Below are 23,627 nucleotides of genomic sequence, written 5' to 3' on the forward strand. Positions count from 1 at the left end.
GGTACACTCTGCCTTGTGTTGGTTGGGGAAACATTTAGTAAATGGTACACTTTGCCTTGTGTTGGTTGGGGAAACATTAAGTAAATAGTACACTATGCCTTGTGTTGGCTTGGGGAAACATGAAGTAAATAGTACACTATGCCTTGTGTTGGTTGGGGAAACATTAAGTAAATGGTACACTATGCCTTGTGTTGGCTTGGGAAAACATTAAGTAAGTAGTACACTATGCCTTGTGTTTGATGGGGAAACATTAAGTAAATGGTACACTATGCCTTGTGTTGGTTGGGGAAACATTAAGTAAATGGTACACTATGCCTTGTGTTGGTTGGGGAAACATTAAGTATATGGTACACTATGTTTTGTGTTGGTTTGGGGAAACATTAAGTATATGGTACATTATGCCTTGTGTTTGATGGGGAAACATTAAGTAAATGGTACACTATGCCTTGTGTTGGTTTGGGGAAACATTAAGTATATGGTACACTATGTCTTGTGTTGGTTTGGGGAAACATTAAGTAAATGGTACATTATGCCTTGTGTTTGATGGGGAAACATTAAGTAAATGATACAATATGCCTTGTGTTGGTTGGGGAAACATTAAGTAAATGATACACTATGCCTTCTGTTGGTTGGGGAATCATTAAGTAAGTGGTGCACTCTGCTTTGTGTTGGTTGGGGAAACATTAGGTAAAGGGTAAGCCATGCCTTGAGTCTAAATGGAATCGATTCAAATGATTTTAATTATAGAAATACATTTCGACCATTATTATCAAAACAAAATATAAAATTAAACGTATGACATGCAGGCATATTACCAATTAAACAATTACTTTATCAAATTAATTTGATTATAAACAGGGGGAAATGAACTATTGTCAAAATGGGGCTGGATTTTAATCTTCTCAAGTCACCCCATGCTTTTGATAAGAATGCTCGTTTAACCTCTAATGAAATTATATAGTTTTGCATCGAACAAATTTGTAAACGGGAGACAATTGGTGCATGTTGGCACACATGGTAAGAGCCATCCGAGTGGGAAATAGATTTTAGACTGGTTTAAATCGTGCCTAATCATCCCATTCGGGAACAAAAATTGAAAATGTGAAGGCGCCTCAAGGTATTTTTTAAATATTTAAATATTTAAAAAATATAAAAACATACAAACAATGGTCCAACAAGGCCCCTCATTATCTGAAATTGATAGAATAGTTATTTTAATCAATATTTGGCTTTGCCTTGCGTCCCTTCAACCCTGACAGAAGTTGACGATACATACAATATACATTATTGTTAATACGTATTTGCCATGTTTAATCGCGAATCACAACCCTCAGCCTCTTCCTTCATCCTGCAAAACTCGTAAGCTGGTTAAACCCCATCGAACCCCTGATTGTACTCACAGTTCTCATGTGGTAACGATGAATGATAAAGATACTTTAAAATGTTGTTTGTTTTGCGATGTGTAGGGTTTCATTGAGAGTCTTGTTACTAGGCTTTTAGTCCTCCAAACGAGGTTATAATCGAATGGTTGGCTACTTGGCTATCTTAGTGTCAAGTTCATAAAGTAGTAGAACAGTTTAATTTTGACATAATGGATTTCTATCATCTCATACTATTAGTTAACATAACAGAAATTATTTATACAATATCCATGCATTTAATTCTTCTTTTGTAAATGCAATCAAAGCATTTACAAAATAAATACACCAACTTTAAGAAGGAGGTACACTTCAGCAGCTTGCCCCAATTTCTCGAAACTTCTTTAAGCTTAACAGGCTTAAGTCGCTTATTTCAATTAGCCAAAATACATACTGAAAATGGATTTAGATAAATGAAAAATGGTTTATTCTGATGATCATACAGATTAAAACTACATAATTTCTAAAAATTCTTGAAGAAGTAATTATTACACATCTTAATGAACAACAAAAATAGTGAGATTAGCTTAATCCTGTTATAAGAGACTTAAGAAGTTTCGAGAAATTGGGGCCTGGTGCTTTGATTAGCATCAATAATTCTATGAGAAAGCGTGCCTATGATAGGCATTTACGGCATTTAATGAATATCATATTATGTAAATAAATATTTACAAAATAATCCGAAAAGACTCCGTACTAGTATTGAAAGCAAAAGCTTCTTGTTTTTCATACACCACTTGTTTCAGAATTGCATGTCCACTAATAATTGTTCTGAACGTGTATACAATGCATATGAATATTAATTTCAGAATTACATTAGTACCTTAACATTAAATTGGACGCGGTTTTGTCATAGAAAGAAGAAGCATTATGAACAACATTTATTTTGCTGGCATTGATACTTTTATCCTTTTAATAATATGTGAGCAATCTTAAAGCATGCGAAAGTTTTAGGATCATTGTGTACATATTATTGAGATTGAATGTGCTCGTGTTATGGATTTCAGAACCCTAATTAACAACGAGGATTAAACCAAACTCTTTTTATTATGACATTTTTACATATGTAGAAGAATTTGTCTAATTTTCATGTCATTGAAGCTTGCTATTGCGTAAAAGTCAATATAGGTTTATGAAAAAAAATGGTGTTCTTATTTAATATAATGCATTATAATGTATAACTCATTTGATTAAGATGATCAAAACAAAGCAAGGCTTATGATTTGTGTACAAATAAATAATACAACCCTTCACAGATCGGATTTTCAATTAATTGCTACGTGGCCACTATTATATATCCGAAATTTAAAAAAGCGCCAAAATTACGCATATATTTGTTAATCTGTATACAATTCATGCTTTTTGGTGTGTCTTTAGCATTAAAAATCAAATGAGTTTAACATAATATGCCTTCAAATTAAACCAATAACTTGTATTAACCAATAATGGATATTTATGATCAATCTTAATTAAACAAAAACTATTGAAAAACTACTTAGGGTATATAATGGTCGCTCTCATTTCATGATTTAGATTTTGCTGACAAAACCAGAACACGTGTGTATCTCTGTTCAATTGGCTTGCCGGCGAAATGATAAAAAATATATATCCTTACTCTGCGAGGTAATTTAAAATTTACTTCGTTTTAACATTCGCTTAGATTGTTTGTGTGTGTACTAAACGATCATCTGAAACAATTTCCGCATAGCCTGCCAGCAAGAGTGACTCAACACGCAATACACTATTTATACATTTGTTAAATAAATAACTACATGCTTTGTTTGCTATATTTTTGAAAATTTAAGTTTGCATACTGTTATAGGCATACACAGCACATTCTTATATAAACAATTATTGTTGGAGCAGTCGCCTCATTAACAGATTATTATTTTTCTCCTTCAATATGTTTGCATAAATACATTTTTAGAACGTTTCAGTTTCTCTTTTTAAAGCAGATATGTATATGATGAATAATCATCTAGGGATCAGGAATTGTGTGTTTGTTCTTAACTGTAAGTGTGTATATACTTATACCAAAATAATTTCACATTTGATAAGAAAAGGGGTGTAACAGAAACATTATTTACGTTTACATCGCTGCTACATTTACCTCCCCGTAGTACTGAATACTTGATTAAGAACAAAATGAACAGAGGCAGCTATATCTTATTTCACTTTATCATAACATTACGTGACCAGCAAAATACGATACGTTTTAAAATACCCCGTATCAAGATCAGGTAAAACCCCTCTACATCCAAGCATTAAACTACGAACCAGGAAGTTTAACGAACAAGAAAAATTATGAACCATAGAAAATGTTCATTCATTTCTTTTTTTGCACATGGAATAACCTGATGCATTGATCTAGAATGGTAAGATTGCATTCCTTTTATTGGGCGAACTCGTGTTTATGTGTTTTTATTTTGGTGTAACTATTTAGCGGATTAATTGATATATCAAGCGTCTGTTGTTCGCATCTATAGCCGGCTGAAACTTAGTTATCAATACTTTTATGGAGCGGAAGTAAAAATCATTTGAAAAGGAATATGATTTTATATTCACAATCATTATAAAACACTTCAAAGCTGTATTTTTCAACGGTTTTTCAATAATTTCAATTTTCTAATTACGTAAATTTCGTCAAACGATAGTATAATATCTGGTTTAATCAGTATTGAATTTGAAATATACAACACAACAAATGATATATAAAAAAGGATTGGGGTGAAAACCATAAGCTTATATGGAACCCCTTTCCTTAGAATTGTTAATGGGTTGTATATCAGCAATATAATTTATTCAGATTTTCTTTTTGTTTCATAAATGTTTTTGAAAAACAGACGTACTATTCATGGTTCCTCTACCTCGGTAAACAATGATTTCAAAACTCAATCTAGAGCTATCACAGAAGTGTTAAAAACCCCAGACGCCATCTGGATAATCATATCCAAATTTTATTATTAGTCAATGGCAATAAGTATTGCTACACAAAGTGAAACATCAACTAAAGGAGACAAAATATGAATCGGTGACTCGACGGAACGGTTATGTAGCTCCTCATTATTAATAATAATTAAAGTCGGGCATATTAAGTTAGAAAGTACGTATGTATCACAGAAAAATGAATATTTGTTTAATAATAATGGAGATATAACATCATTAAACGTAATAATGGCAGTCATCTATTGTAGGCCGTCGTGGAAGTTATTGCCGTGTGTGCCGTGCTTTCAACTATTGCAGTATCTGCTCATGTCTGCACCCCCAGTAAACTATCGGACAGAGCCTTCGATCAGTGTGGACAAACGGGGTTCGCGATGAAGTGTAACGGAAGGAGACTACATTTCATTCCTAGCGAATATCCTATCCCGTCACCGCCTCTGTCAGGGCCAGCATGTGTTCTTGACCTCAGCGATAACAACATAAATGTTGTGGGAAATGAAACGTTCACAGAAGCAAAAAAACATGAATTCAACTGAGATTTCATATTTGTATCTGAATACAAATCATATTTGCAGTCTAGAAGGTAACGCATTTGTTGGACTATCGAATTTAAAGTATTTAAACTTGTCACATAACAACTTGTTGTGGAAGGACAGCTTCGCCCCAGGAGTCTTTGCGGCACTGATTAACTTAGAAAACATAAATCTAAAGTGCAATAGGTTCGACACGTTTGATGGTCTAGAGAAAGAACTGAAACTGATGAGATTAGAGGGTTTATTTATTACACCAAGCAGTTACACAAATAGTTATTCATTCGGGGAAGGCTTTCGAAAAATTCACTTAAAGTCTTTGTACTTGTCATCGACACCTGAATGTGATTGCTATTTAAAGGAGATAGACAACAATTCATTTCGAAATCTTTTACATATTGAGAAACTTTATGTGCGTGATTGTCACATTGCAAGCATAACTGAAGACGCATTGAAACCACTTAACAAAACCCTCCAAGTCTTAGATATATCAGGTAATTCATAACTGACCTTCAAGGGCATGAATAAAGTACTAAGTGGTCTTATCAATGCAACATCACTAAAGGAGTTGTATGTGAATCGCATACATGTTCCTTACAACCTTGGCATAGAAATAACGTCAGATGACCTAAAAAGTCTAAATACGTTACACAGTCTGGAGAAACTTTTTATGGATTTGAACAAAATAGAAGTGTTTAACGAGACAATATTATACCCAAACGTTATATTTCCTCCATCTTTAAAACTTCTCACGCTGGCAGGCAACAGACTCACACTTGGAAAATACGTTGATTACTTATATATGGCAAGAAATTTAACAACTTTAGATATATCCAGACAATATTTTGGCTTGGATCCATTCATGTTTAGACATCATGATGTTCTACCCCACATCACAAGTGAAACGCCACCGGCAGTGGTTTGTGATGAAAAAATAAACCAGCTTATGTCAGAAAAGAATCAGTGGACGATATCAACGGGGGATATATTTGGGATTTTGTTTTGCAGAAAATGCTTATACCCACCGCCGAAATCAAACACAAAAAATCGAGGTGATTGGGCAGCATTGTTTGCCAACTTCCAAAACGCTTTCGAGGTCAATTGCACGTGTACTCTTTCACTAGCCAGGAAATTGACATGTCTACCAGAACAGCTATTGCACGTGCAATGGTCTAGGAGTTATTTGTACGGTGCGATACCTCCAGTGTTATTATGTGGAGCGAAAAATGTTGAATTTTTGGATTTATCATACAACTTCCTGTCATCCTGGACAGGACCGGTGTTTGGTTTGCATCAATTAAAGACGTTGGATTTGTCCGAAAATAATTGCGCAATTATTTCAAGACTCTTCTTTTTTGGACTTCAGAATCTAGAAGTACTAAACCTCACAGGAAATATGCTACAAGAAACATTTTACCCTACTAATGCAGATGCAAGTGTTATGTTTGGAAATCAAAAGAAAATGAAAATTTTGAACTTGTCAGCCATCAAAGTAAGCAGTTTGGATCAAGATTTGTTGAGTTCGATGGTTGAACTGGAATGCTTAAATCTTTCCGATAATCACATACATACATGGAACTAAAAATTGAATAGCTATTGTTTCCATTACCTCGATTAAACATCCAACAGACTATCTAGTTTGCCGGAAGACCTCATGGCTTATTTGGACCAAATTGCAGAGTCTGAATGTATTAAAAGCAAAGGTGGAAATGTTACAGTTCATATGTCGCAAAACCCTCTTGAGTGTTCATGTGAACAACTTCCATTTTGGCAATGGATTGTTACCACTAGTGTTAGTGTCCAGGTTGGAAATATTGATAGTTGTATGGTCAATGGAAAGGTCAAACCAATTACAACTGTTGTTGACGTTCACAATCTTGTGAAGCTGCTTGAAAATGATATTTGCAATGACCGACCATGGAGAACTTGGGAAAATGCTGGTGTAAGTTTGCTAATAGGAGTTATTGTTACAATAACATTAGGAACAGCTACATATAAAAATCGATGGAATATCAGATATGTTATATACAGTAGAGGACGGAGATATCCTCATGAAGGGTTTGGACATATATTTTCGCATGATGCGATGATATCTTATTCCAAAGGCAGAGAAGCTTCATGGTACCTTGCCCAGAACAGCGACACCAACTTGACTTCTGGATAGCTGATAGGAACTCCCAAGCAGGCGTGTCTGTCGCGGAGAATATCACACATGCAATTTGTACAAGCCGGAAAGCGGTGTTGCTTGTTGACAGCGAATATCTGTCTGATTCTTGGTGTGACTTTGATATGAACATGGTTCTAGTAGAGTCGTTGGAAACCAAACGTAATATGATAATTGTTGTGTTGATGAAAAATATTCTGATGAATACTGTACCTGTCCTTTTGTACGTCTTCTTAAGACTGAGAGATCGCTGGAGTACCCGGACCAACAACAAGATATAGAAACGTTTTTGACGAATCTAGCCGAAGAGATAAAATCTTAAAAATTGATATGTGAGTTAGGTGGCATTCTACCAAACTCACATACGCCTATGCCGGAAATATTAATATTGTTGACAACATACTAGTTATGCATAATTCTAAAAGAATTATTACCCTCGTCATATATTGTTAACAATTGTCTGTACATACATATACTAAATTTAGTTGTGATCTACTTCTGTAACATATACAAGTTCTATTGACAAGCCTGGGGTTTAAGAACTCATGTTCTTTGTGTGATATTCTAACAACAAAGTTCAAAGCGGCTCTATTCGTGAACGTATTTGACCAATGAAGAGCAATGGTGGATTTGCATGTTCGGTGGCATTATGAAATGAAAGGAACTTTTCAAAATTGTTCGAGAGGTTTGAGAGAAGATGTCGATTAAAATGGTTGTTAACGGACAGATGAAATGTGATCACAATACTCGATGGCAATGTCTATATGTCTGTTACAGCATGTACTCAAACAAACACATCGAATCTGTAGCTTTGGCTAAACTGTTGTTGTTTTTCAGAAATCATGTGGATTCAGCCGTGTATTTCGCGTATAGGCAGCTACGCGCCTGGTTTCTACCTACCAAATAGACTTGGCTGTTAAGTTATCAACTTTCATCACAATCAAGAAAAATTATTCTTTATATATGTTTTATTAGACACATCTTGCAATATAAGTTTAAGCAATATTACAACACAACTACATTAACAACAAACATGAAATGGTTATAGTGACTACTGACTTGGACACAATTTACAGAGAGAGCAAAATAATTAATTTCCTTATTGATAAAAGCTAGTTAAAAAGGTAACAAATCACAAAGTTCGAATATAGCTAATTTAGAAGTCAATACATCACTATAAGTTCCAATAGAGCTCTATAATGAAGTTTAAAAAATGCTTAAATTTGCTGAAAAGCATCAGTAACACTTGCTACTTTAAAGGGCGCCTCTTTTAAATCATGGATCTTCAAATTATTTTGCTTTTGCTCTATAGTAATTTAAAGCTGCACTCTTACAGAGTGAATGTCTGGTAAACAGTGATATAAGACTGCTAACAAAAGATTCGAATGTAGTTTTTCATGTTTTTGTCAGAAAATTTATGTTTTATGGTAATATTTGAATGTAGCTTTTCATATTTATGTTAGAAAATTGATGTTTTATAGCAAAATGCATTATTAACCCTTATTTTTTTAAGATTTTGGCGTTCCTTCTTACAATTGAGATTTGTTCTATTGTAAGTTACCTTTATATTGATAATTGAATTGAAGGCTTTAATGCCAACATGAGCGTATTCTGAGACAAAACCCCCGAACAGTTCATATCATTATCAAACTGTGAGAGTGCAGCTCTAAAGCCAAACTGGTAATACAAATTGAAAGCAATTATCCTGTAAAAACAATAGCATTATGTGCTCCCTCCTAAAATGTTACAAAATGGTCTGAGAAACTAAACATTTCCAATCCCTATATTGAGCTGAGGTTAAATACATACATGTATTTACCTACAAAGCATTATTCCTAGATAAGATTTCTTGCATTTCTAAAGATACTATTTCAGCAACTGTAAGTATCTTTTACTGAGAAAGTACACACAGCTGGACAAAATCCCAACTCTTGCAAAGATAAAGACAGCAGATTGTCATTATATAAGTCATTGTTTCCAGGTTGTAGCGATATCATGTTAAAATTGTTAACAGCACAATGTAACATCTCCACTGAGCCCAGATCTAGGCGATGGGATAGGAGATAGTGCCGGTGTGTCTCACTCTGTGGAACTGCAGCCCACAACCCTACATTTCAATACATATGACCGCCACGGATACTGGTGTTGCCATCCATCACTTCCCTGCAATGATATACAAAAAACTGATTTTAAAGGTTTATTTTAACCTAGCTACAACTATACATTCATTTTAAATCTATTAATTAATGCACAATGTGCACATGGGCTTGTAGCATCTGCATTATAATAAATGTTTTGAAAATATTCATTGATATTCAACTTTTCAGCAAAAGCTGGGGTATGTGCCTGCATAGTTGTGTGGTTTATCCATTTTTCTAATAATTTACTGGTTTCCGAAGAAGACTCGAATCAAATTTGGGATCAGTCTCTTTAGTTACTTATTTCCTTTTTTTTCTACAATTATGATATCAAACATTGAAATATATATGTGAATGTGATACAGGTTAATGTAAGCATAATAATATTAATTATTTTCAGTTTCAGGAAATATATTTTTTTATCACAAAACATGACCAAGTCCCTTTAAGAGCATTTTGGCAATTGCAAAGGAAAATGAGATGGCACTCATTTCTGTAAGCATGCATAAAAAACAAAACATTAAGTTAAACTACAAAATGAATTAATCATAGGTGTTCATCACATTGCTTGGATACAGTAATACATTTTTTTATTTTTTTTATTATCAGTATTTTTTTTATTTTTTTTATCAAAATAGTGTCATTTAAAAATATATTCCACAAATTTCCATGAAAGAAAATTAGTACAATATATAAATAAATAAAATGTTCCTTAAAAAATATACATATGTAAATGAACCAAACGCATGTATACACACAAAATACATGCATGTTTCTACAATTATATAGATTATTATTTAACACGGCGTATTGGTAAACAGCTCTTTTTTATAAATAAAACATTTTGCACTTCTTACCTGTGAAACGTTTTTGCGATGAGATCGCTGTCAAGGAAACAAGTCAATCCTGTGGTGCATATTAAGCCACTTTCCGTTGTATCATGAAATTACATATTCGGCTTTGATGGTATGTGTAATTCCAGAATCAGTCTGACCCGAAATAAGCACGCTCAAGTCACTCAAAGCGGAATTTAATGTCAAAGACTTCTTTGTGATTAACACTTTCGGTCCAAATATTACATTTGTTGACACTTGTACGCGAAATGTCTGGCGTAGTTCATGGACCAATGAAATGAGCCGTTATAAAACCTTACTCTGAAACTGGAAGTCAAGGGTGGTAGAAAATCTAGGTAAAACAGACAAATGGGAATAAAGTCAAAACATTGTATGATAAGCAAATTTCTTTGTGGGCTAAGTTGAAGTGTTCGGTAGATAGAAACCATATTCTTAATTCCGAAGACTGTTAATCTGCAGAAGTTCTTTTGAACTGAGTAATAAGATGATTACGTGACTCGGGTAGAGAAACCATCTTAGTATATTATACAGTACAAAGTGCATATTTTTAAAAATAATATTTTTCAATAGTTTTTCACATATTCGGTATTATAATATTTAGTAAGGAATTATAAGATTTTTTTTGATTTTTTTAAAAAATGATTAAGTTTGAAAATCCGGTGCCAGTGGTCCGGACCGGCCAAAAATATAATATGAACCGCTGACGTCATTAAATTGGATTTTAATCAAAGTACAGTGATATACGGACCGATCGAGTTTATATATACAAAGAAGGGACACATTTATGTGAGGTATAATATTAAGTGTTTAGAGCATATTTAATATATAAATATATGTAACAACTTTGTACTATAAATAATTATGAGCCGATCATCTACTGCATATACAGTCAATTGCTTGTAACAAATTATTTTACCTTTAAATTAGCGTAAAGTAAAATGTACTTTTTTGTACATAATGTTGTTGCTTACCTCAACATCTGTTGACACTCCACACCATGTCAGTTTTGTAAAATCTATTCTTAATCATCATAAGTATCTCGGCTTTTATTACACTCAAAGGTTTTTCTACAATCGACACATCATTTCTTTTTGTTAATTCTTACTTCTCTCATTTCTGGTTTGAAATTACTTAAAAAGCCGCAAGCGTTTACTTTTACGGACATTTAACCGAGCACATCACTCCTCAGCCGCGTATTGCGACTCTATTGAGGATTCTGTGGGACTTGCCTTTGATAAAGGAATCAGTGATATAATCACAACTGGTGATTTTAACTTCAACTCAAGTTCTTCAAGACGTATTCAAACTTTATGTTCGCTTTATAGACTATCGCAAGTTATAACCGAGCTATTTTATGGAGAGTATTCTGAAAGGTCTGAAATAGAATGAAAAACGATTCACTACAGGGATACAAACGAACGGCAAAATTGGTATTCGAATAGTCCGTATTTCTTTCAATCGAATATTTGAATACCAAAATGAATCTTTTAGAACTTGCAAGAATCATAGGTTATGAAGACAACGACAAGTGTTCAAACACAATAATAATGCATGTAATAATATATATACAAGCATTTATGTAGCTGACAATGCGTTCAATATATGATGGCAAAACATGTCAATTTCAACAAATTTATAGACGATTCGTCGCTACTTTTCACCTTTATGCACTTGAATATTGCTTATGAAGTGCCTTTATCTTCATATCTAAGATTAATAGGTATATATGTATATCGTTACAACTCAATAACCAAGTCTCCATTAAAATCCATTTCCTCCGTTGCCACACTTCAAAATTGTGACAGAGTTTTCATTACAAAATTTGACTCCAGGCAGTTGCTAATGTTAACCAAATGAAATGAAATTATATAAATACCATATGTTCATTAAAATAACTTTACCTGAGAAGAAACAAGCCATATACTTAAAAGCAATGATTTTACTGAAAAATTACCAATTATTTTCCACTTCCGACACCAAATACTCAGTTCGGACAATTTCGGTCATACATAAAGACAGGGGGACCCCCAAGTCTAATGATTGCATATTAAAGAACAGTTTTCATTTGCACTACGATTTTCCTATAAAATTATCCCACAACCCTTTTATTTAAAAAAATGAAAGGTCAGGCTATTGTGAAAGTCTTGGTGTCGGTGGAATCCTGCAAAAAAACTGAAACTTTTCCATAACTCACAAACCTTTCAATCTATTAAACTGAAACTTGTTGATAGAGACAATAGGCACATGTATAGCAAGGGTCATACCTATAACTATAACTTTAACTATAGTAACTATCAATTATTCCACTTGTTAATTTGAAAATGTATTGCAAACACTTAAACTTTGCCATGCTATAATTTTCGTTTAAGATATTACATGGAACATCATACACGTTTTACTAATATCAATTTGCATATGTTTAGCAGGCTTCATATTTATTTGTGTATTAATTGTCAAGTTGTACCCATGATTGGCTAAAAGGAAATTAAAACCGTGAAGCAAAAACTTAAAACGCTGTACACGTTGAATTACTGGCAATAGGCACATGCATTATAACGTTCATAACCACGGTTTGAGCATGATTTTTTAACTTAGTTGTTTTATTTGATGCTTTCAATCCGAACCCTATTCCATGCCATTGTGCTGTATCTTGATCTTCACGCAGATACATAGAGATGAGCTTCTTCCACCTCAGATAAGTAGATCCAATAATTTAGCCATGCTAAAAATTCTTATCTTGCCTACGGGCGAAGATAAATTGCCCATATCGAACTTTTTAATGGTCACCACATTGTAATTACCTTCCTTGTTGAAGACTGTCGTCTGTAGCATCATGGAAATCTTGTCTTGTGGCAATATTTAGAACGCTAATTAATTATTTCTCGCTTCAAATGTCACCATAAAACAGCTTTCAGGCACCTTTCAAGAAATAATGTTTCACTCTCCTTAGAACTATGTAAAAACTGATTTGACTATTAACATAATCTGAATCACTGCGAGCATATCCATGACAACTACGAATTATCGCCTATCCAAACGCAATTATTTTCACTAATCACAGCAAAAAATACATTTTTTACTTAATTTTGTCTTACTGAGGTAGGAGAAAAGGCATCCACCATAGCCGCTCGTCTAACCTCGTTTCCGCAAAACACCCTACGCTCGGGTCGGAATGAACCTATCTTACACTCTCGGCCATGGAAGATACTTACATTCCACCTTTCTCTTGCTGCAATATTCGTCTTCAAGTAGTTCAGTTCTTTTAGGATATAGAACATATCGTATTTATATCCATAATGCCATTCCTTAGATGAGCGCTAATTATTTTATTTTCATTTATAATCCGATGAATGCAACTAAGAGAGATTTTGTAGATATGAAACAAGTTTCAGTTTTGGTTTCAGATTTTCGGCGGTTTTGAAACCTGTTTTGAGAGTTTTGAATGATGTGACATTGTGACTGCATGGTTTTGTGTACATTTTCAATAACATGATGGTGTATCTGCATATAGCCAATATGAAATTCTTAGTTTCTTCTAAATAATGATACCGTAGATTGGTCGTTTGACTGTTTTAACTTAATGGCTTTTTAACACACGTATTAGATCACTGCCCGCCATGTTTTCAAATTGAACTAGTTTCGGATGGAACGAACAGACGAAACAACATCCACAGTGGGTTTTTATAGTTTCAAAAACAATTTTCCGTTTTTGTGAAACAAACGATAAAACTGGTATTCCTTTTATTTGCAACTGTATCAACAAATACACAGTTCGTGTAAACGAAATACAACTTAAAGTAATTTATAACCAACAAAAACGCCCTGATTCTGATGAAGTTTAATAATTGTTAGATGTATGTGACTTCGTTGAAAATATAGACGTTATTAACTCCGCCGCTGGTCAAACAGCCATATTATTACTACATTCAATAGCCTTGGAATCGTTATTTCTGCGTATAAGTTTTACATGTAGTGAATGTAAACATTGAATATTTTAAATGTACAGTTCATCTGTTTGTGTTAACATAGCATATAACTCAAACACATAAACGTACACACATTATGTGTCTAATAATCATTAGTCTATAGCTACCGAGTGTATAAATAACATTTGTAGATATGTTTATGCAACATTTTCGCAACCAAGGGATATTAGCCGCCTCAACGGGGAATAACCTCGGGTCGCTATAATGCCCGTTCAGTATGTCTGCCGATACGACCCAGCTGTGGCGGATATTTGCTGGATTGCTGGTTTGTTAACCTCTTCGCTCCGGACGCGGCGTATATTCGCCGCTTGATTGCTGTTACAGTATGCTAACCGCTAAACCCAGGTTTTACATTGTTTTCACTGCGAATAATCTATGTTCATTTTCCTGGGCGTGTCTAATCAAAGGTGCCTGTATGTTTACTGTCCGGGAATGGCTAATATAAATATTATATGCATTCTCAGGTCAGTGACTTGGTTTCAATGTATTGTAACTATTGTCAAGGGAGACTAGTATGGTGTATCTAACAAAGACAACAAGACAACGTCTCTGCTCTACACATATTATGTCAAATCAACGAGCTAAATACAGAGTGCGTAAACAATTCTCCTAAGTATACATACACTTATAAAACAAATTTAACAAAGAAAATAAGGTCGTCGTGGTTTTGTAACGTTTAGCAGTGTGCACCGGTAATCCAGCGACCCGGATTCGATCACCTCATGCGGAGGCTTATTTATCACTGCGATGTTTTTATGTATATGGCTACAGATAACTTTTAGTTTGTACGTCTGTTTATTGATGAATACAATTCCACTTTTAAATTGAAAGTGTAGTTTGCTCTGACCACCTACTTGGTGTGACCTACTTTGATTATTTAATGTTAATATGTAGTATAATGTTCATATTCAGCGGTGAAAGCGAAATGGTTCTAATAGATAATGTATGAAGAATATCTGAGGTTTGGCTTTCACACTTCGAAATGTATTTGTTTACTTCATGGTCAGCTGTCTCCAAAATTTATCTAGCGTGAACGATTACATATGCGATATTAATTTAATGGAGATTTATTATAGGGATGCCGTACACAGAGGTTAATCGGCTTAGAAACAGTTTGAACTGTATGCATTGGCTGACGACAAACTTAATGTTATTCGTCTAAGAAATGCGACCATTAATTCAACGGGTCATAGGGGATTCTTCAAATAGTTTCCATTCGTTGGATAAAAGCATTACTTACTGGAGATTTTATTATTATCGAACTATGTTTTTAAAAAAAGAGTACACACCAATTGGAAAGATCATGTTTTGGTTCAAGTTTCAATATTGATCATGTTCATATCTATAAATTCGTTTGATGATTTTTAAAGCTCACTTAAAAACTAAAACTGTCATATTCTTAACAGCAGGAAAGTCAATTTATATCAGTGAAGTTTATAAAACTCATAAGTTTAACAGTAAAGTCTTACATTACGTATATTAAACATAGTCAATAACAACATCACTGAAATGGCAAATTTATTGCCGGTCACGTTGGTTTTGATAAGCCACCTCTGGCTGGTGGAAGTGTACGCTCACTCACCAGTACTCCAAATGACACAGGAAATCAACAGGAAGGTGCGCAGGCTGGGGAAAACAGTTGCAAACATTGAGCAAATGGTAAGTCCAAAGGAGAAAGAAATGAGTTTAAGTATAAATTTTATACATTAAAACTTACAATCGACCATTATGGGTAATAGAGATTAACTGCTTAATTTGAATTTTTTGATCATTATCATAAAAACAAATTGAGAAATAAACGCATGACTTGCTGGAATATTACCAATTAGGCAATCAACCTCTGAGGTTGTTACAAAAAAGATGAGTGAATTAATATGTACGTTTGTTACCGAGTCATTTCATAGTTGTGCGCCTTATTTCTAAAACAATATTTTAAATCAGGAATTCGAATAAAACAAAACTACACCAACTGTGAATGATCTTTGAAGTTCTTTTAAATAGCATTTGTGTGTAGCTAGTGTAGTACACCTTAACAGGTATGCTGCGGAACGAACGCCAACGCTCGTCTGTTTAGTATGTCAGCCGAACCAGGAGCATAACACGCCAACTATAAGCTACAGAGTTGTTGGCCTTGATGTGTATTTGCATTTCGTTTCGGGCAACTTGTTGACCAAGTATAATTAAATGATCTTGAATAGTTGTTTTATTTATGGCCAAGTTTAAAAAAAAAATCACGACGCCGACCCCAACTACAACGACCACACGGCTATAACAATACCTCGACTACATACCAACTACAACGACAACACGGCTATAACAATACTTCTACTGTATACTTTTCAAGAATAAGGATTTAACAATATGCTTTCCGGTGGTTAATAGAGATTTATCAGTGAAATGAAATATAGTTTTAACAGTTTTTAAATATAAGCACGTTCTACTACATGTTGTATAAAAAAAACACCAGCGCGCACAGCGCTGGGACACAAAATGAAAGACGTCATTTCCAGAATTGTGAAAACGGTTTGCGCGTTTTTTTGATAAATTAAGGCATAAATAAAAAGATGTTTCATTCAGAGTAAGATCACAATATATTTCACCTTGTGAACAACAAAAGTCACGACACTCCTGATAAATATAACTTTTGGTACACACTCGGTGTAATATATTACGATATTACACTAAAACAACCACGTATCCTCTATGAACATGTAAATGGGTATACACAACTATTTACTAATTTCGTTAGTATCATTGTCTTAGCCATAATCTAGTCATTTTAATATGTTACAGTTCGATGTGATTATCATTTCAGGTCAGTGAGTTATTCGAAGATAAGGATAAATGTACAGACCTGTTAGCAAATGTTACCACTGGGTCCGGAAAAGGACAGCCGGACATTGACAGTAAGAACTAGTGTATTCGGTCTTTAAATATGTGTGAGGGCACTTTGTATTTGCTTCTTTGCGTTCGATACTCGTAACAAGTGCTGTGACCCAGTGTGTGTTTACCACGTGATAAATTGCGTCATAAATGCTACGTCGGAAGGCAATATTTTGCTTTGAATGAAAGATTTAAACTTAGATAACTTTACCTTTTCTTCACCAATTTAGAGGAAACATAGCGCAGAATACGCCGCTTACAGAGGCCCGCCTTCGGTCTCTTACAAGAGTTTGATTGACAGTTTAGTTTCTGAACAAAAAGAAATATGAGTTTTTGAACATATTGACATGACATGCATGGTGGAAGTGATTACTGTGTGGCAAAGAGTAGTTACAGCTATGTGTAGTTTACATTTTAAATCATATAGCCGATATCAGTGTAAATTGCAGCCTTTTGAAATCAAACCTTGAACATTAACCTTAAGCAAAATGCAATAAGGAATATTTTACTTTTTAAAACAAAATGATCTCATGCGAATGTTGAACGGAACGTGACTAAATTTAGTTGGCTCAAAGTACAGTGTTCCGCTGTGCTAACGAATTACCTGAGCGCATTTTGAACGAAATGGAAATAAAAGACGAAGCATACGAATTTTTTAAGATAAACATAAACATAAGTGCATTCCCTTTTTAAAAAAATATATTGTTCAATACATATTAGCCAAAACGATAACGAAATAGTTCGATTTTGAATGTTGCCTATATAAAAATTCCTTTTATTGTTGCCTACACCATCATTAAGCTTTATATACTTCCTGCTCTGTTAAAACATTAACGACCTATTAAATTAGTAACCTCATCAGAGAATATTATTTGACTAAAAATTAATTTATAATTAAGTGTAAATTGCCTAAATTCCTATCTATGCTTTTATTGACTACCACTAATCGGTTCGATGGCAACTATAGTTTGCATACAGCTTCCTTACAGCTGCGAATTACAACCATCCATTTGTGTTTAAGTCGACGTATTTAATGGCTACGACGACGGTGAAGGCGGTTCGTCATCGACTGTAGTCGGCGTAAAGGTCCACTATAGCTACGACGATTGCCTGGCTGACATCAACACGGCGTACGTACCTCTGCAGAACGCACGGATATGGTGTCTCCGGGTCGTCCTCTGGCAGTATAAGAATGATCTGTTTAGCGACGACTTTGCGGAGGACTTGGAAGAAGACGTAGAGCTACTTCAGGTTTACAATTATATAAATTATATTAAAGCTGCACTCTCACAAATCGACATTTTTGAAAAAAAAAATGTTTTTTTATTGGTCTTAGAATCATCTCATTTTGGCATCAGTGCCTTCAAATCAGTCATAAAATAGAACACGCAATAGAACAGACGTCAATTGTTTTCTAAATTGCTGAAGATTTCATTTTCCTTAAAGCGTTAGTAACGCTTTCAGCCATAAAACGTCAATTTTCAAACGTTAATTTGAAAAATGCGATCTGCTCGTGTCAGCAGTCTTCACTTGTTTCCAGACATTTACACAAATATGGGCTCATTCCAATACAAATGTTGTCAAACAATCAATCTGTGAGAGTGCAGCTTGAAGTATTCCCTCCCCAATATAGCTATCAAATGGCTATCAAAAAGCTATCAAATTGTGAACCTTCGCTGACTATTTATAATAAGGTATTATAATTGATTAAAATTTTAAATCTTACAATAGAAATTGATCCACTGAAATCACTTGTACTTACTTAATATTTTCTAGCTAAGTTAGAATGTTTAACATCGTACAAAATATATATGTAAATGACTCTTTTATTATTAAATATCTTACGTCAATAGAATAAAGATCCAACCTTATTTTGGGCACATATCATGGGATAAGATTGATAAGTCGCTTATTTTGTCGGACTTTATCTGAAAATAAAGCGTTCAGTACACAGATGATTGTCACCTAGCTTGGTAATTATACATTTTTTGAAATGTCATTTTATCAATTTTAATATTTTTTTGTTAATTTTTTTAATAATATCAATGGAATGAAGGGCCACATTATTTTTATTTATTTTTAAACAACATTAAAGGACTAAAAAAATCCATATTTTAGTGACCAAGCTATGTGACGATCACCTGTGGTTCAGTATCCTTTACAGGAATCTGAAGAAGACAATATCGTTGCCAGGCAACAGCGCAGCATTCGGCAAATAAGACGAATTGCACCGCGCAATATCACGTCCCCTCGCACAGGTTTCCGAACGCGACGGGAGTACCGCACGCTCTCTGCAGATGAAAGGGCACGGTTCCATAACGCCTTAAACCAGCTGTATCAAGTAAATTAACTATTAAATTTCCCCAAATATACTAATTATAACTTCAAAGGCGAAAAAAAAGGTTGATGCAAACATTTTTGTTTTAAATTTTAATGCATTATCATGATTTACTCATTTTAATTTAATGTAAAAACAAAGTAAAACATTCGATTAAGGTACAGATAAAAAAAATAAGCGATATTTTGGCGTTTTTGTAACTTTGTGGCCACGTAGCTATTAATAAAAAAACATTTATAAACGTGTATATGTTTTATCTGTGCCTAAATTATACAGGTTTTTGCTTCAACCTATATTGATTGCATTTAATAACAAGAGCATGGTAAAAAACATATATTCCCTGAATCGCCTTTTCTATAGAGCCACTTAGAAATGAAGAACAACAGTACCTGCCTTACTAAAACATAGCATTTAATTTTTTTTTAAAGTTAATTAAAGGTCGTCCTACCTTTCCCCTACAGTTATATGAACGACAAGCAAAACTGTCTATATACTGGTATAAGGGAGAGTATTGCACCTACCTTTGCTGACAAAAAGGTGTCTAGTTGACATAAATTTGGTTCATTTTGTGCCTTCATTGGATCTCTCTCTCTCTCTCTCTCTCTCTCTCTCTCTCTCTCTCTCTCTCTCTGGGATGTATTTAGACTTAGTTTTGCAAGATGGTAGCGTTGGTTTTACGTTTCAGGATCAGACGATGCTCTGCTTTGCCTTGGTACATAGAATGGCAATGAAAAGAGGGGGTGCACACGGAGGAAACGCATTCCTTCCCTGGCACCGAGCAATTCTTTCGCTGTAAGTATTACAACAGTTTCTGTGCAATCTGTGATATACAATTGTTTTAACTCTAATAGGGTTAACCAGAACTGCCGTTTAAACTACAGACGAATGATAAATATGGATAGACAATGTGAAATTAAAAATGCATTCTTCTTTTAGTTTTGAGGAGGCATTAAGACGTGTAGATGACCGAGTGTTCCTACCCTATTGGGATAGTTCATTGGATGACAACATGCCTGCCGGTCCTGGATTCTCAATTATGTGGGACGACGATCATTTGGGTTAGATTAACAATCATTGGCATCATCGGTGTGACAGATCTATATATTCTTGGACATAAACTACCTCTTAAAATGGTTATGCTAGCAAAGCGTTGACAGTTTTCAAAATTGCTGTCATTAATATTTTCTCCTATCCAGACTTCTGTATTCTTACTTTTTACGTATCTTCATGCTTTTAGAAGATGTAAAATGAATGTTAAATGGAAATATTTCCATGTGTCTTTTGGTAACGTTAATTCAAAAAATGACAATTTGTCATAAAAATCAAAATACCCAAATATAATCTAAGTCAAAGTGAAATGCCACAGGAAATATGATCAAACGGCTAAATTCCTGATATGCCGTTGCTGCTTGCGTATGTACTATGGACTAAATACACACCAGGAAAGATATTTGAACGTTAATGATAACTGTCAGATTATATAAGCATCTTCCTGGTTGGTACTATGTTTTTGTTTACAGGGACTGGGTCAGGCGTAGTCGACAGCGGACCATTTGCTGGCTGGGAAGCTCGGGAAACCCCATTGAGGCGAGATATAGCCCGAGGCGTTGGTTCTCTTATCCGCCAATCCAGAATTGACTATCTCATGGGATTCTGTCGACTAGCGGTATGAGTTTACAAAATATAAATATAAAGGATTGTTTTTGTATATATATATATCGTATCTTAGAGGCTCGCCAAAGCTGACTGAGGCGAGGCATAGCCCTTGGAGGAGAATCTCGTTTCCAACACTCAATTAGCGAATTTCTCATAGGATTTGGAATATCAATTGATGCGAGCCCGTTGCATGAGTTCTCTAATCCGGCTTCATGGAAAGGGTTTATTATGACGACTTAAAGCTAAAGCCAATGGTGCATGTAGCCGAAAAGACATGGACATCTCGAACGAAATAAACGTTAAACAAATGATGTGTTCTCTTATCGGGCAGTCCAGATTTCGAACTACTGCCAAGTATGAGTAGAGGGTGTTGTTGGCAGAACCTGAAGCTCGGAAAAGCATCTGGAGTTATTTCATACACAATGTAAAGTTATCAATAACGATTAGCACTCTATCACTCTCAACCTTCAGGACTTCAACGGACGGTGGGAGGGCTCTCACAATAGCGTACACAGATGGATAGGTGGCACTATGGCCCGTAGCATGGCAGCTTCCGACCCTATCTTCTATATGCACCATGCCTTCATTGACTACCAATGGGAAATATTTAGGCAGCGGCAGAGGGATATTTGCGGGATAGATCCAGCGTCTGATTACCCGCCAGATAACGATAATAAGCCGGAGCATAACAAGGAAGAGAGGATGATAGGAATGCGTTTTCTTGATAATATTGATGGAGTCATGGACTTTTGGACGGACGATTGGTTTGATTATGAGGATTCACCGAGTTGCTCTAACAATTGCGGCGGAAGTCCTGATCTATTCTGTGATGAAGTTATCAATCTGTGCGTGTCGGAAATGAGGTTTGACATCGGAAAAGACTTAGGGGAAAGTGGAAGGCGTAAACAACGGGAAATCAGTCATGACGATATGCTTGCAGACGGGGTTATTCCTTATTCTGGCGAGTGTACGAAAAATCCATACGGAGTTACTTGCGTTAATCCTCCCCCGCCCACATCGGACGAGGAGATGATTGAAGCTTTGGCACGAGACGAAGAGTACAAACTTCCGGAATCGGTAAAGAAGGTCGACAAAGTCGTGCAAGAGAATCTACAATATGCCAACGCTTTGCCTGTTGAGAGCGAACAGATAATATTCCACGCAAATCAGGAAGAGAGTAACGATTGTCGGAACCTTGAGAAGTGCACATATGACTTATTGAAGGCCGTCGTAAAGGGTCGCAAGATTACTAATAGATACGGGAATCACCAAACAGCTTTGACAACGACTCGTCGCCCTCGTCCTGTGACAACCACTCGTCGTCCGAGGCCGCAAAATAAAATTCCATACGGTTAGGATAAAGTAAACATTTCAGTTGCATTGTCTTTAGACATTTGATTATCAACTCTATACTATTATAGGTTATTTCAAATCTAATTTTATTTGTTATTAGTCGTTCAGATAAATACTATTATAAAAGACGATTACGATATAAGCGCTACATCGAATTGAAAACATTGTAACACTTATTACGATGTTGGAATAAAAAGGCAAATGCATGTGGATTTACGAAAACGTAATAAAATGGTTAATGAGGAGTTTTTCAATGGTTACATTGACTTTGACAAACAAAAAAATCAGGAATGTGTGAAAACTGATGTCATCAAATATGTTTATTAAAGTTGTTTTAGTTAACAAGCACAATACGTAAATAAAAGAACGCTGGTCTAAAAAGTAAACAATATGCCAACACCGACTCTATGGTAAATATTCATCATTGGTCTTAATTTGATCTAAGAACGACGCCGCTGATCGGACTGGGTTGGATTAATAATGGACTTATACAGTGCATTTCAAATAACAGTGAAATGCTGCAAACTGTCCATCATATCAGAAAAAAGACAGTCCGCGACACGTTATGTTGCCGTTGTTTGTTTCTGACGTTTACTAAACACACGTAAAAACAGCTTTAGGTTCGTGTATGCCATGGCCCCTTTGCTAGCTTATTGGACAATGACCGAAAGAAAAAATGGCTAACAAAATATTATTGTATTATTAAAAGGTCAAGTTATACAAAAATGTTTTACCGATGTCAGGAATAATTGCTATCACAATAAAAATTTAAACGAAATCTCTATTTAGATTGCGTCTGATATAAAACATCATGAATTGGAGTATCTGTCGGTTGCATCAACAAATAAATCAATTTGAAAACGAATTTAAAGATATCACGCAAATATAACATATTTATACAGTATGTTCAAATTATTTCTTGAATAATTTGATAATGTATTTACAGTTCAATCAAATTATCATTTTTATTTTTATTTTTATTTTTATTATTATTATTATTATTATTATTATTATTATTATTATTAAGGAAATGTCCTTAAAGTGTGTGTTTTGGCCTTTTTTCATACTGAAAAAGTTTTTATATAATTGTAATAAATGGGTAACTGATTTCACAATAAAGCAAATGCTTATTTAGTTGGTAATTCATCATGGATTATGGTTATGAATTACAACTGTTGGTGCAATATTTGGAATACCAACATTTTACGTCGTTATTTTTACCCTGTTAAAATGAACAAATAATAGTCACGCGTAACAACTAAATGAATCTGGATCTAATGTGTAGTATTAAAAAATAGTGTTTAATATAACAATAAAAGAGAGAGTATAATTGTGCATGTTATGTTTAACCTTACATGCGCTAA

The 23,627-nt window shown here is 34.5% G+C and overlaps 1 protein-coding gene across 1 annotated transcript; it reads left to right on the forward strand.

Annotated features, from left to right (window-relative positions):
• The first annotated feature begins 3,696 nt into the window (after positions 1 to 3,696).
• On the forward strand, positions 3,697 to 22,266 carry LOC128244283 (uncharacterized). Its single transcript, XM_052962299.1, has 9 exons — positions 3,697 to 3,793; positions 4,613 to 6,383; positions 16,849 to 16,939; positions 17,938 to 18,152; positions 19,069 to 19,257; positions 19,940 to 20,046; positions 20,191 to 20,312; positions 20,775 to 20,920; positions 21,382 to 22,266. Exons 2-9 carry the CDS (start codon positions 5,412 to 5,414, stop codon positions 22,264 to 22,266), a joined length of 2,727 nt encoding a protein of 908 aa, XP_052818259.1. The 5' UTR covers positions 3,697 to 3,793; positions 4,613 to 5,411.
• The last annotated feature ends 1,361 nt before the right edge of the window (positions 22,267 to 23,627 follow it).

This window comes from Mya arenaria, chromosome 8 (genome assembly GCF_026914265.1).
Source record: "Mya arenaria isolate MELC-2E11 chromosome 8, ASM2691426v1".
NCBI lineage: Eukaryota > Metazoa > Mollusca > Bivalvia > Myida > Myidae > Mya > Mya arenaria.